The following is a 12,848-nucleotide window of genomic DNA, read 5'->3' as shown; positions in this document are numbered from 1 at the left end:
AATAAAATGACCAGGAAGACAATTGAATCACACCTGAAGGGTAGGCTCTTGTGCTCATCCGAGCCAATTTCAACAACACGTTACAGATCAGGTGAACTCCATAATGCACTCTGGAGTTTTTAAACCCTGGCCCATAACACTACCCTGCTCTTGTACTCACTGGTATGAAGCTCAGGATCCCATATGCTTTGCTAACTGTGCTCTCAATATGTTGTGCCACCTTCAAAGATTGGTGCAAATTTGCTTCCAGCTCCATCTGTTCCTGCACAGTCTTCAGAACTGTGTAATTAAGTCTATGTTGTCTCTCCCTGTTCCTTCTGCTAAAATGCATCCCATCACATTTCTCTACATTAAATTTCATCTGCCACATGGCTGCCCATTCTGCTGCCCTGTTACAGGCAAAACATATCTCCTTACTGTTTGCCACTCCGACAACATTGTATCATTGGAAAACTTTGGAAATCTTACTGCGGAATCCAAGATCCAAGTGATTTATATCTGGCAAAAAAAGCAGCAGTCCTCGTACTGATCCTTGGGGAACACTGCTGTCTCCTATCCTCCGATTTGATAAGCATCCATATTCCATGGCTCACTGCTTTCTGCCTTCAAGCCAATTTTTAATCTACTTGGACACTGATCCTCCTATTCCATGAACCCCAATTCTGTTAATCTGCTTGTAATGTGGTACCTTCTGATAAACACTTCCTTAAAATCTATATAGACAACATCCACCACATTCATTTCATCCTCCTCCTCTGTTACTTCATCAAAAAGGTCAATCTTATTAGTCAGGCATTATCTGCCTGTTACAAATCCATGCTGGCGCTCCTCAACTTGATCAAATGTTTCCAAGTGCCCGTAGATTTTTTTTTCCTCCCTGTGAACACTTAATTATCTTTAGAACACTGTTGGTCAATGGGGAACCTCCAAACTATCTCACACTGCTTCCGCTCAGGCAGTCTCACATTGCTCCCTCTCAGATTGTCTCACACTGCTCCCTCTCAGACTGTCTCACACTGCTCCCTCTCAGACTGTCTCACACTGCTCCCTCTCAGACTGTCTCACACTGCTCCTTCTCATCCCGCACTGCTCCCTCTCAGACTGTCTCACACTGCTCCCTCTCAGACTGTCTCACACTGCTCCCTCTCAGACTGTCTCACACTGCTCCCTCTCAGACTGCCTCACACTGCTCCCTCTCAGACTGTCTCACACTGCTCCCTCTCAGACTGTCTCACACTGCTCCCTCTCAGACTGTCTGACACTGCTCCCTCTCAGACTGTCTCACACTGCTCCCTCTCAGACTGTCTCACACTGCTCCCTCTCAGACTGTCTCACACTGCTCCCTCTCAGACTGTCTCACACTGCTCCCTCTCAGACTGTCTCACACTGCTCCCTCTCAGACTGTCTCGCACTGCTCCCCCTCAGACTGTCTCACACTGCTCCCTCTCAGACTGTCTCACACTGCTCCCTCTCAGACTGTCTCGCACTGCTCCCCCTCTGACTGTCTCGCACTGCTCCCTCTCAGACTGTCTCGCACTGCTCCCTCTCAGACTGTCTCGCACTGCTCCCCCTCTGACTGTCTCGCACTGCTCCCTCTCAGACTGTCTCACACTGCTCCCTCTCAGACTGTCTCACGCTGCTCCCTCTCAGACTGCCTCACACTGCTCCCTCTCAGACTGTCTCACACTGCTCCCTCTCAGACTGTCTCACGCTGCTCCCTCTCAGACTGCCTCACACTGCTCCCTCTCAGTCTGTCTCAAACTGCTCCCCCTCAGACTGTCTCACACTGCTCCGTCTGACTGTCTCACACTGCTGCCTCTCAGACTGTCTCACACTGCTCACCCTCAAACTGTCTCGCACTGCTCACCCTCAGACTGTCTCACACTGCTCCCTGTCAGACTGTCTCACACTGCCTCACACTGCTCCCTCTCAGACTGTCTCACACTGCTCCCTCTCAGACTGTCTCACACTGCTCCCTCTCATCCCGCACTGCTCCCTCTCAGACTGTCTCACACTGCTCCCTCTCAGACTGTCTCACACTGCTCCCTCTCAGACTGTCTCACACTGCTCCCTCTCAGACTAACTCACACTGCTCCCTCTCAGACTGTCTCACACTGCTCCTTCTCAGACTGTCTCACACTGCTCCCTCTCAGACTGTCTCACACTGCTCCTTCTCAGACTGTCTCACGCTGCTCCCTCTCAGACTGCCTCACACTGCTCCCTCTCAGACTGTCTCACACTGCTCCCTCTCAGACTGTCTCACGCTGCTCCCTCTCAGACTGCCTCACACTGCTCCCTCTCAGTCTGTCTCAAACTGCTCCCCCTCAGACTGTCTCACGCTGCTCCGTCTGACTGTCTCACACTGCTGCCTCTCAGACTGTCTCACACTGCTCACCCTCAAACTGTCTCGCACTGCTCACCCTCAGACTGTCTCACACTGCTCCCTGTCAGACTGTCTCACCTGCCTCACACTGCTCCCTCTCAGACTGTCTCACACTGCTCCCTCTCAGACTGTCTCACACTGCTCCCTCTCATCCCGCACTGCTCCCTCTCAGACTGTCTCACACTGCTCCCTCTCAGACTGTCTCACACTGCTCCCTCTCAGACTGTCTCACACTGCCCCCTCTCAGACTGTCTTGCACTGCTCCCTCTCTGACTGTCTCGCACTGCTCCCTCTCAGACTGTCTCACACTGCTCACCCTCAGACTGTCTCACACTGCTCCCCTCAGACTCTCTCACACTGCTCTCTCAGACTAACTCACACTGCTCCCTCTCAGACTGTCTCACACTGCTCCTTCTCAGACTGTCTCACACTGCTCCCCCTCAGACTGTCTCACACTGCTCCCCCTCAGACTGTCTCACACTGCTCCCCCTCAGACTGTCTCACACTGCTCCCTCTCAGACTGTCTCACACTGCTCCTTCTCAGACTCTCTCACACTGCTCCCCCTCAGACTGTCTCACACTGCTCCCTTTCAGACTGTCTCACACTGCTCCCTCTCAGACTGTCTCACACTGCTCACTCTCAGACTGTCTCACACTGCTCCCTCTCAGACTGTCTCACACTGCTCACTCTCAGACTGTCTCACACTGCTCACTCTCAGACTGTCTCACACAGCTCCCTCTCAGACTGTCTCGCACTGCTCCCTCTCAGACTGTCTCACACTGCTCCCTCTCAGACTGTCTCACACTGCTGCCCCTCAGACTGTCTCACACAACTCCCTCTCATCTCACACTGCTCCCCCTCAGACTGTCTCACACTGCTCCCTCTCAGACTGTCTCACACTGCTCCCTCTCGTCTCACACTGCTCCCTCTCAGACTGTCTCACACTGCTCCCTCTCAGACTGTCTCACACTGCTCCCGCTTGGAATATCTCGCACTGTTCTTTCTCAGACTAGTTCTTGTATTCTCTTACTGCACAGCATAATGATTGCAGTATAAAGTTTTGAGAATATGGAAACGTTAAGGAATAAATGTGTGGCTCTCAAATTGCTCCTTATTTGCTGAAGTAATACCACATTGCATTACATTATGTGATCTATTCCCCAGTTTGAGGTATATCCTTTAATGTTTCGCTGCTTTGCAAAAGTTTAATCTCAGCAGTTGAGCCCTAATGTTGAAATTTTAACTTGGTGAGATCATTGCAAAAAGCAACAATTTGCATTTATTTATTGAGCTTGATGTAGAAGTCATCCGAAGACATATTGAAAAAGGGTAGGAATAAATTGACACAACACGGGTTAAGAGAATTGTTTAAACATGTATTCAAAAGGATACATTTTGGGGAGGCTTTGAAAATTAGCAGTGGGACAAAATGGGTTGGGGAGGAATTTACGAAAAGACCAATGTATTTAGAATTTTTGCCACAAGTGGTGAATCAGAGGGAGGGATGGTACGGGAGGAGACACACGTGGCAGGAGAAGGCTGCAGAGATATTTGGGCCAATGCCATGGGTGGATTTGGAGCTGTAGAGGAAGCTGTTAAAATGTGATGCTTTTGAAGAGTGAGCCAGTGTGCGTCAGCTGAGTGGGTTGGTGTGCTGGGCAAAGAGCTTGGCAGGATGTAGGAACATCACATAGATCATTGAGGTTGATTTCGGCCTGAATAAATAGCCAGGAAGGAAGCGTCATGAGTAGGAGACCATTCTTTTACTATCGGGCACACTGGTGGCTTTAACCTTTCAATTGGAGGAAAGCTTGGCGCCTGCACACCTTTATGTCGGATTGGCGGTACAGACTTCATCAGGCGCAACAATGGAAAGTTAGAGCTAGATAGTATTAGTCTTTGAGTTGTATCTGCCTTGTGCTGTGAATGTTTTGAGTTGCTGAAGTGTTAAGACACCTCTCCTGTGTTTCTACGCTTGCAGATGTACAAAAGGTGCCAAATGTGTTTGAAGTGGTGTTTCATAATGAGACGGAGGAGCGTCCAGGGATGATGATGTGGAGGTACCCGGAACCCCGTGTCCTCACTCTCGTTAGAATCAACCCAGTGCCTTTCAACACAACTGAAGATCCAGACATCAGCACGGCGGATCTTGGAGATGTCCTGCAGGTCTGTGGGGCATGTTTTAATTTATTGTTGTTGAGAAGTGTCACATTAGATTCGAAACGTTAACTCTGTTACACTGATGGCAGACCTGTATTTCCAGCATCTTGTTCTTATTTCAGATTTTCAACATGCTCTGTATCTTGTTTTTATTTTAAAATATTCCATTTGATTTTCACCAACATTGGTCTTAACGGGTTGCAGTTACACAATCTTTAATTTACCACCAACAGGCACACATTTAAATATGGTCTTATTAACTTCCAAGCAATTTGCAAATATGGATTAGAATAGTTAGGTGGATGTTTTTGACTGGCGCGGAAGAGCGTTTTCTGTACAGTATGACTCTAAAACACTAGTGTTCATAGAATCATAGAATTTACAGTGCAGAAGGGGGCCATTCAACCCATCGAGTCTGCACCGGCTCTTGGAAAGAGCACCCTATTTAACCCCACACCTCCACCGTATCCCCATGACCCTACAACCCCATCTAACCTAAGGGCAATTTGGCATGGCCAATCCACCTAACCGGCACATCTTTGGACTGTGGAAGGAAACCGGAGCACCCGGAGGAAATCCAAACACCCACGGGGAAAACGCGCAGACTCTGCACAGACAGTGACCCAAGCGGGAATCGAACCTGGGACCCTGGCCCTGTAAAACCATAGTGCTAACCACTATGCTACCGTGCTGCCACTGTGTTGCTTGTAACACTTCAAAAACCTAAATTACAATTTTGCTTGGTCCATTAGTGTGTGTGCGATTTGTCAGCTCTGGCCCGGTTGGTAGCACACACTCCGCGCTGTCACAAGGTTCTGGGTTCAATTTCCACTCCAGGGCCTGAGCGCAAAAAATCAAAGCTGATGCTCCAATGTAGCACGGAAGGAGCGCAGCACTGTTGGAGGTACTACAGTGGATAGGGGACCTGGGTTTAATTCTGACCTTGGGTGACTGACTGTGTGTAGTTTGCATGTTCTCCCCGTGTCTGCATGGGTTTCCTCGAGTTGCTCCGGTTTCCTCCCACATTCCAAAGATGTGCAGGTTAGGTGGATTGGGCATGCTAAAAATTGCCCCACAGTGTCCAGGGGCATTCAGTCCACCCAGGTGGCACTGTCAGGGTGCCAGGCTGACACTGCCAGGGCTCCCGGGTTGCATCAACCGTCCAGAGTACCAACCTGCCGAAAGGGCATGCACCTGGGGGCCTCTGATCCCCTGGAAGACCCCAACGAGTGCCGTTCCCGTTTGTGGAGACCATTACTGAATGGCCATCGCCCGTCTCCGAGGTGAAGGGGACAGATCCCAATGCCTCGGGTACCTCGGGAATCTGCACAATACAGTGAGACTAGCTGCTCTTGCTATAATATGCAGATTTGCTAAAAGTGGCCCGGCGCACAATGGCCAGGGTTCACAATGCAACGTCTCACGAGGTCAGATCAGGTCTCACGAGGTGTTGCGAGCCGGGTAGATCCCGGAAACGGGGTCTCCCGGCTTCTATCGGCCACGCTGTGCCGCGGTGAACTGCTTATCGTAAGCAGCATGGCCATTAAATCGTGCTCAACATCTCCAAAAACCCTGACCATTATCACTTGAATGAAAATGAAATGAAGCACTTAGCTGTTTGTCAAAGTTTCCTGTCTGTAAATTGGTCACCACATCTCCCACTTTACAACAGTGACTACACTTCGTAAGCGCATTAATTAGGTGCATTGAAATGTCTGGTTGAAGTGAAAATGGTTATTTAAATATGAGTCTTTCTTATCTTTCCTTTCAAGAAAAAGGATCTATATAACTATTTATTATTTAATTGATTTTACAGTGTTTTCCTCCGGGTAAGAAGGTAAATGGGAGGATATAATTCGCTTTGGTCTAGAATCTGTGCTCGTCATTCCCACAGATTTTATTCTGTTGATGGGGCTGATAGACGAGCGCCTCCTGAAAAACTGAATCCTGCTGGATGTTAGTATTTTTTTTGAAAGCTGAGGGTTTTTTTCATGTTTCCTCAGAAATTTAGTGCAAATTTCCCAGGGCTCTAAAATTACCATTTCCCAATACCAAAGGGAAAATAAATGTTAAGTTGAGTGCAGTGTTTATATGCGCCTGGCTTTCCGGACAGGAAGACAATTTTGATGCAGTGCAGTATTCCACAATACTTGTGGGGCAACACAGGTGAAAATGTTGCAGCTGTGTCTTCTTTACAAAAGTCAACACTACAACTCTGGGCAAGGTTTTTCCTGTGGAGCACCACTTTCGTGTTTCCCAGGAGTGGATTGCATTTACATTTTTAAAATCCTGAGTTCCTGCACCTCATCCATGTGGGTTTCTGGTACATTCCTGAGAAATTGATATTTGCATTGAGTAAAGTAATTCAGCCGGTCACTTGTACGAGGGCCGTGTGGAGCTTTCCGCATCCTTGCAAACCCGTTCTCACAAACAAAATAATTGCTTTGCTCTCCGAAAGTCACCTCTGCAGAGCATCTGAGCTAAAGTGTAGAAAAAGGTTTTTGTGTGACTTACTGGGGAAGTTCAGGGAGGGTGGAACTAATTTGGATGGCTCTTTGTAAGGGGCAAATGCCCTCCTTCTCTGCTCTGTGACGCTATTTCTCCGTCCCAGGTTATTTGGATTTGGATGTTGTTTATTGTGACGTGACCCAAGATACAGTGAAAAGTATTTTTCTGCGAGCTGCTCAACAGATCATTAAGTACATGAAAAGAAAAGGAAATAAAATAAAATACATAACAGGACAACACAAGGTACACAATGTAACTACATAACACCGGCATCGGGTGATGCATACAGGAGTGTAGTATTAATGAGGTCAGTCCATAAGAGGGTCGTTTAGGAGCGGGGAAGAAGCTGTTTTTGAGTCTATCCATGCGTGTTCTCAGACTTTTGTATCTCCTGCCCGATGGAAGAACTTGAAAGAGTGAGTAAGCCGGGTGAGAGGGGTGTTTGATTATGCTGCCCGCTTTCCCCAGGCAGCGGGAGGTGTAAATGGAGTCAGTGAAGGGGAGGCAGGTTCGGGTGATGGACTGGTCTGAGCAGTTGCCTTACCAGGCTTACCAAACTCTCAAGTTTCTTGCGGTCTTGGGCCGAGCAGTTGCCTTACTAGGCTGAGATGCAGCCAGATAGGATGCTTTCTATGGTGCATCTGTAAAAGTTGGTAAGACTTAATGTGGACATCCCGAATTTCCTTAGTTTCCTGAGGAAGTTATGTTTCTAACTTTGATCCTAAATTGTCTACATTGTTAAAGAGAGCATGAGAAATGGGCGGCATTAGCACAGTGGTTAGCACTGTTGCTTTACAGCTCCAGGGTCCCAGGTTCGATTCCCAGCTTGGGTCACTGTCTGTGCGGAGTCTGCATGTTCTCCTTGTGTCTGCGTGGGTTTCCTCCGGGTGCTCCGTTTCCCTCCCACAGTCCAAAGATGTGCAGGTTCGGTGGATTGGCCACTATGTAATTAAGTAGTCTTAGTGAGGGTGCCAGTATGAGATCGGAAGCTCATCTGAGATGTACTTATAATCAAGTCACTGAAGCTTCAGTTCAGAGGGATTTCAATGCAACGTTTAGACTGTTTTCAGGAGCAGTTTTAAGCATCAATCAATGCTCACTTAGTAGCACACTTGCTTGTGTCTCCAAAGATTGTGGGAGCAAGTCCCACTCCACAGATTGAGTACTGCACCGTTGCAGGTTTGGGATGTGTTGTCAGACCAAAGCCCTGAGGGCACCCACCCTCTAAGACCAACTTAAAAGAACTGTGGCTCTGCATTGAAGACGAGCAAGTTAGTTCTCCATAGGCAATAAGCAAATATTTATCCCTCAATCACATCAGCTCATTTCTCCTCTTGGGAGCTTCCTGTGTGCAAATTGAGAGCCGCATTTCCCACATTATAACAGTGACAACATTTCAAAACTACTTCACTTGCGATGTCCTGAGGTCATGAAAGGCGTTTCAGAAATAGAAGTATTTATTTTGTTGATGCAGCACGATTGCATACCGCGTCTATTGGGAGGGTGTTTACCAGAATATGGCACTTTTGAAAACTGAGCAACTTCTATCAATTTATAAAAATTTCTCTCATGCAACTGGAGGGAGCTTTGTTGAGTTGCACGTAGCCAGTGAAAGCTTTAAATCAATCCTTTAGCTCATAGCTGGCTGTCAGCCGTGGAGAAATAACGGTCTCCGTGGTCTGACTAGTTTCTCGTGTTTTCAGATCAAACACTGCTGTGTTGAATCAGACGCTAATATTGGAGTCATAAATCTGCCGCAGTGTCAGGACAAGTTTTATTGCTGTAATGCTAAGCCCACAAAACTGAAATATACATTCAAAATACAGTTCGATATAAATCTTAAGCTCTTTGGGGAGTCATTTTACGTTTTGGAATTGGCGGAAAACTGGACGATATTGCATCAAACACCCGTTACATGCCCTGCACAATTTTCAATGGACGGGAATAACAGCATGGGGCTGGATTCTTCCGCCCCGCCCGTCGCAAGAACGCCACGGGCGATACGGCGACAATGGAAAAATCCATTGACCTCGGGCGGAATTATCCGGTCGCCGGACGAACGCGGCAGGAGAATCCCGGCCACGATGGGAGGGGTGCAAACTGCTGGGGTGCAAAATAGATGGAATGGAGCATGTGGGACTGTAATGAGCAGGTATATATATCTGCAACGAACAACATGATAACAGGCGGGGCTATAGCGGGAGAGTGTGTAACAGAGGGTTGTGAAATGGAGGTGTGCCAATCGGGTGGCTAATCAACTATTGCCTGTTTTACATCATTAGTTAAAATGACCTTCTCTTTTCCTGCTTGCCCTTGCATCATTATGCCGTCTTTATCTCTCATGCAACCTAATTGGTCTGTCCAAATTGCGTTGGGCTTGATTCGTAAAAGGTAGGACGGTGGGAGCCCGCTCAGATGAAGAGCAACTGCTCAGCAACCATTGAACAGCTGTTAAATTGGCTGTTAATATGCTGGAAGCACGATCTGTCCCTTTGGGACAGGAAGTCCCACCTCAGAGACTAGCTGGGCAACCACACAGACTTTGGGTCAGGAGAAGGCGTGAGGCGCTGGATCGGAACTGATTTGGGGAGAATTGGGGGGGTTTGAGAGCCTGGGGGGGGGTTGTTAACATCTGGAGGTTGGGATCTATTGGGCCCAAAAGGCTCTTTAAGGATGTACCTTTCATCCAACCCACCACCAGCCTGTGAGGGGAAACCTGCCAGACTGGATGCTTGGCATTGGACTCGCCTGCTCCCTGGTGGTGGTGGGATGAGGCCCTTAAATGGACATTAATTGGTGAGAGGGTCACTGATCCATTCCTGCCTCTGGCAACATTACAGTGGAGGCAGGGGCAGGCAAGTAGGTTGGGATACCTGCTGGATTTAACATGACCCCCACCCACTGTCCACTGGTGGGGGAGCAGGGTGGGACAGGAGGGCTGCATTAAATCCAGCCCATTGAATTCACTGCATATAAACTGTTCATTCAGTCCAAATTGCTTAATGCTGGTATTTATGCTGCACACGTCTGAACTCCCAACTTGCTTCATCTCAACCTATCGACTTACAATATTAATCCTTTCTCCCTTGGGTATAGGACTAACATTCTCAAATGCTTCTTTGATCAAAGTGATGCTGTCTATAAGCTAAACTTTAGCTGTGAATTCTTGCCTGTGCCCTTCTAACTTTTGGCTTCTGTTTTGGAAGTGGGAATTATTTCCAAGGGGGAGGGAAAACATCTCTTTAGGTTTCTTTTCCTCAATGACGCTCACAGTCTGCATCTTGCGATCTTTGTTGATTGCCTTGGTCACATCATTGGCCAACCTCATTCCGCCACACATCTGCCAACTGACAAAAGGACACGAACTGGTTCGAAGCATCTGTGCTGCACCTCACTTACCACTCCAGGGTGACCTGTTCAACCCACCTACCATCTTGGTGCCCCATGTTGAGCTCCATTCCTGGGCAGAATGTGCCAGCAGACACCCTCCGGACCAAGGAGTGGGAAACGAGGGAAGTCGCGAGCAAGTTCCTTTGCCGCCCCTGAACTGCCACGGCGACAGTGGTCCTTGTTAAATAGGTTCAGGACTGGCCAGGCCTTCTGGGCCGCCAACTCCCACCACTGGGGGCTCAGTAGAAACTCCTTATGCATTGTGGCAAGACACAAAGAATGGCGCACGTTACCGAGGAATATCCCCATGACGGGCTAAGGGTTGGACTCATCATCTTAAGCTCAGCTAATGGGGATTTGCAATCGCTAAATAATTCATTCAATAATTATTGGCCAAGCTTTTCAAGTAAATGAACTACTGCTGACCTCTCCCACTGTCCCCAAGGGTCCATCACACACAGGCACCAGACCTAATTGAAACCCAGTGTAAGTTCATTTTGTAAAGTCTAATTATTTCATTATTCATTTCAAACAGGTACCATGCAACCTGCAATATTGGGATGAGCTTCAGCAAGTATTTGTGGATTATCGTGACTTTAGCCTGTCTGAGAGCAAAACATGTGAACTGCAGCTGCCCAATGTTACCTTGGCTAATGACCAGAAGGAGCTCATAGCTTCTGATCTGTGGCGAATTGTTCTTAATAGTAATCAGGAAGTTGCAGAAGAACAAAGGTGAGCCAAGACTCTTTTGACAACTGCTTATGGAGTGGGGTGAGCAGGGGGCGGTGGTGGCGAATGCAGTGATGGGCGAATACACTGCATTTTTAGAGCCTAAATGGAATGAGAATTCTTTTTTTTCAGTTATTTGTAATTGACATGGATAAATAACTTGCGTGGAGCTTATTTTAGAAAATGCTGCAACAAGCTTTTAACCAAAAAAAACAAGGTTTTGAGTCCTTGGGCTTGAGTTGACATCCAAGGCCAGATTATTAATGGGATGAACACCTGGTGTTGGAAGGTTGTCATCCAAAATTCTATCTGAACTCACACCAAGTTCACCCATCGCTCCTGTCCTCGCCAATATAAATTGGCTCCTGGTCCTACAATGCCTCAAATGAAAATTGTCATTCTTGTGTTCAAACCCCTCTCTGACTTTTCCACCTCCCGAACACTGTCACGTCGCTCAGCCCGACAAATATTCAAGAGCTCACTGCATCTCCATTTGCTCCTCCATTGGTGGCTGTGCCTTCAGTTGACAAGGCATTAACCTCTGTCCTGACATCTCATTATAAGGCTTGGAGTCAAATATCGTCTGTTCCCAGTCTTGTGAAGTGCCTGGCGATGTTTTTTAAAGAAATGTTTTTATTGGGGTTTGGAGTTAGATATAAAAAAACTTGAGTTTTGCATGTCAAAGACAATGCAACAACAATAATAACAAAACATAGAAACAGCAAGATTTGAGCCTCTCGCTGTCACGGTAACCGTGACTGGGGCTCCAATGCTAATTTGTATTTACATCTTTACAGTAGTGTTTGGTTTTTATAGTGATATGGCAGGCTTCAGCTGAGGCTCCAACCACTTGGTGATAGGGGTTGCATCCAGCTTTACTCACATATACAGATACAGTTGGGATTCTTCCCCTCGCTCGCCAGTAGATTCCATTCCACTGGTCGGCGGGGGAAGGGAGATTGCGTTTTTGAGGGAGGGTGGGTCCGTTCGTTGCCCTGGTTTCTTCCTGTGTGGGAGAGGTCTGTGACCCCTCAGTAGGTGACCCTGCTCTCCATTCTTTCTCTGTTCCTGCGAGCACCCCCCCTCTAAACGACCATCCCTGCCTCCCTTTTCTGCTCCCCCCCCCCCCAAAACCTAGCTAACCCCCCCCCCCCCCCCCCCCCAAAAGCAGGACTGCAAAGAGGCTTGTCATTTTGTTCCATTTGCCATGGAATCTTTCCTCGGACCCTCTTACTTCAAATTCTTTTTTTCAGCTTCAGGAAATAGGCGAGATCTGCGAGCCATTCCAAGGCCCGGGGTAACGCTGCCGACTTCCACCTGAGCAGAAGTCTCTGCCTGGCCATCAGTGAGACGAAGGCCAGGGTGGCTGCCCCCTTCCCTGTCCAGAGCTCTGGATGCTCTGACACTCCCCAAGACTGCCACAGATGGGTATGGCTCCATCTTAACCTCCACCACCTTCAACATAGCCTCGAAGAAGGCCGTCCAGAATTCTCTGAGTCTGAGACAGGATCGGGACATGTGGATGTGGTTGGCCAGGCCCCTTTGACACCGCTCGCACTTATCCTCCACCTCCAGAAAGAACCCGCTCATGCGTGTTTTAGTAAGGTGCGCTCTGTGCACGTCCTTGAGCTGCATCAGGCTTAGCCTGGCGCAGGGGGAGGTGGAGTTGACTCTGTG

The 12,848-nt window shown here is 48.2% G+C and overlaps 1 protein-coding gene across 4 annotated transcripts in view; it reads left to right on the top strand.

The window, feature by feature from the left end:
- Positions 1–12,848, top strand: part of LOC140385858 (intermembrane lipid transfer protein VPS13B-like) — a 1,311,478-nt gene that overhangs the window by 1,171,445 nt on the left and 127,185 nt on the right. For all 4 annotated transcript variants that reach the window (XM_072468452.1, XM_072468451.1, XM_072468450.1 and 1 more), the window contains exons 39-40: positions 4,366–4,550; positions 10,978–11,174. In XM_072468452.1, coding sequence (XP_072324553.1) covers positions 4,366–4,550; positions 10,978–11,174 — 382 coding nt within the window. The remainder of the gene's footprint in view (positions 1–4,365; positions 4,551–10,977; positions 11,175–12,848) is intronic.

This window comes from Scyliorhinus torazame, chromosome 11 (assembly GCF_047496885.1).
Source record: "Scyliorhinus torazame isolate Kashiwa2021f chromosome 11, sScyTor2.1, whole genome shotgun sequence".
Classification (NCBI taxonomy): Eukaryota; Metazoa; Chordata; class Chondrichthyes; order Carcharhiniformes; family Scyliorhinidae; genus Scyliorhinus; species Scyliorhinus torazame.
The sequence above is the reverse complement of the archived record's forward strand: the minus strand, read 5'-3'. Positions and strand labels throughout refer to the sequence as shown.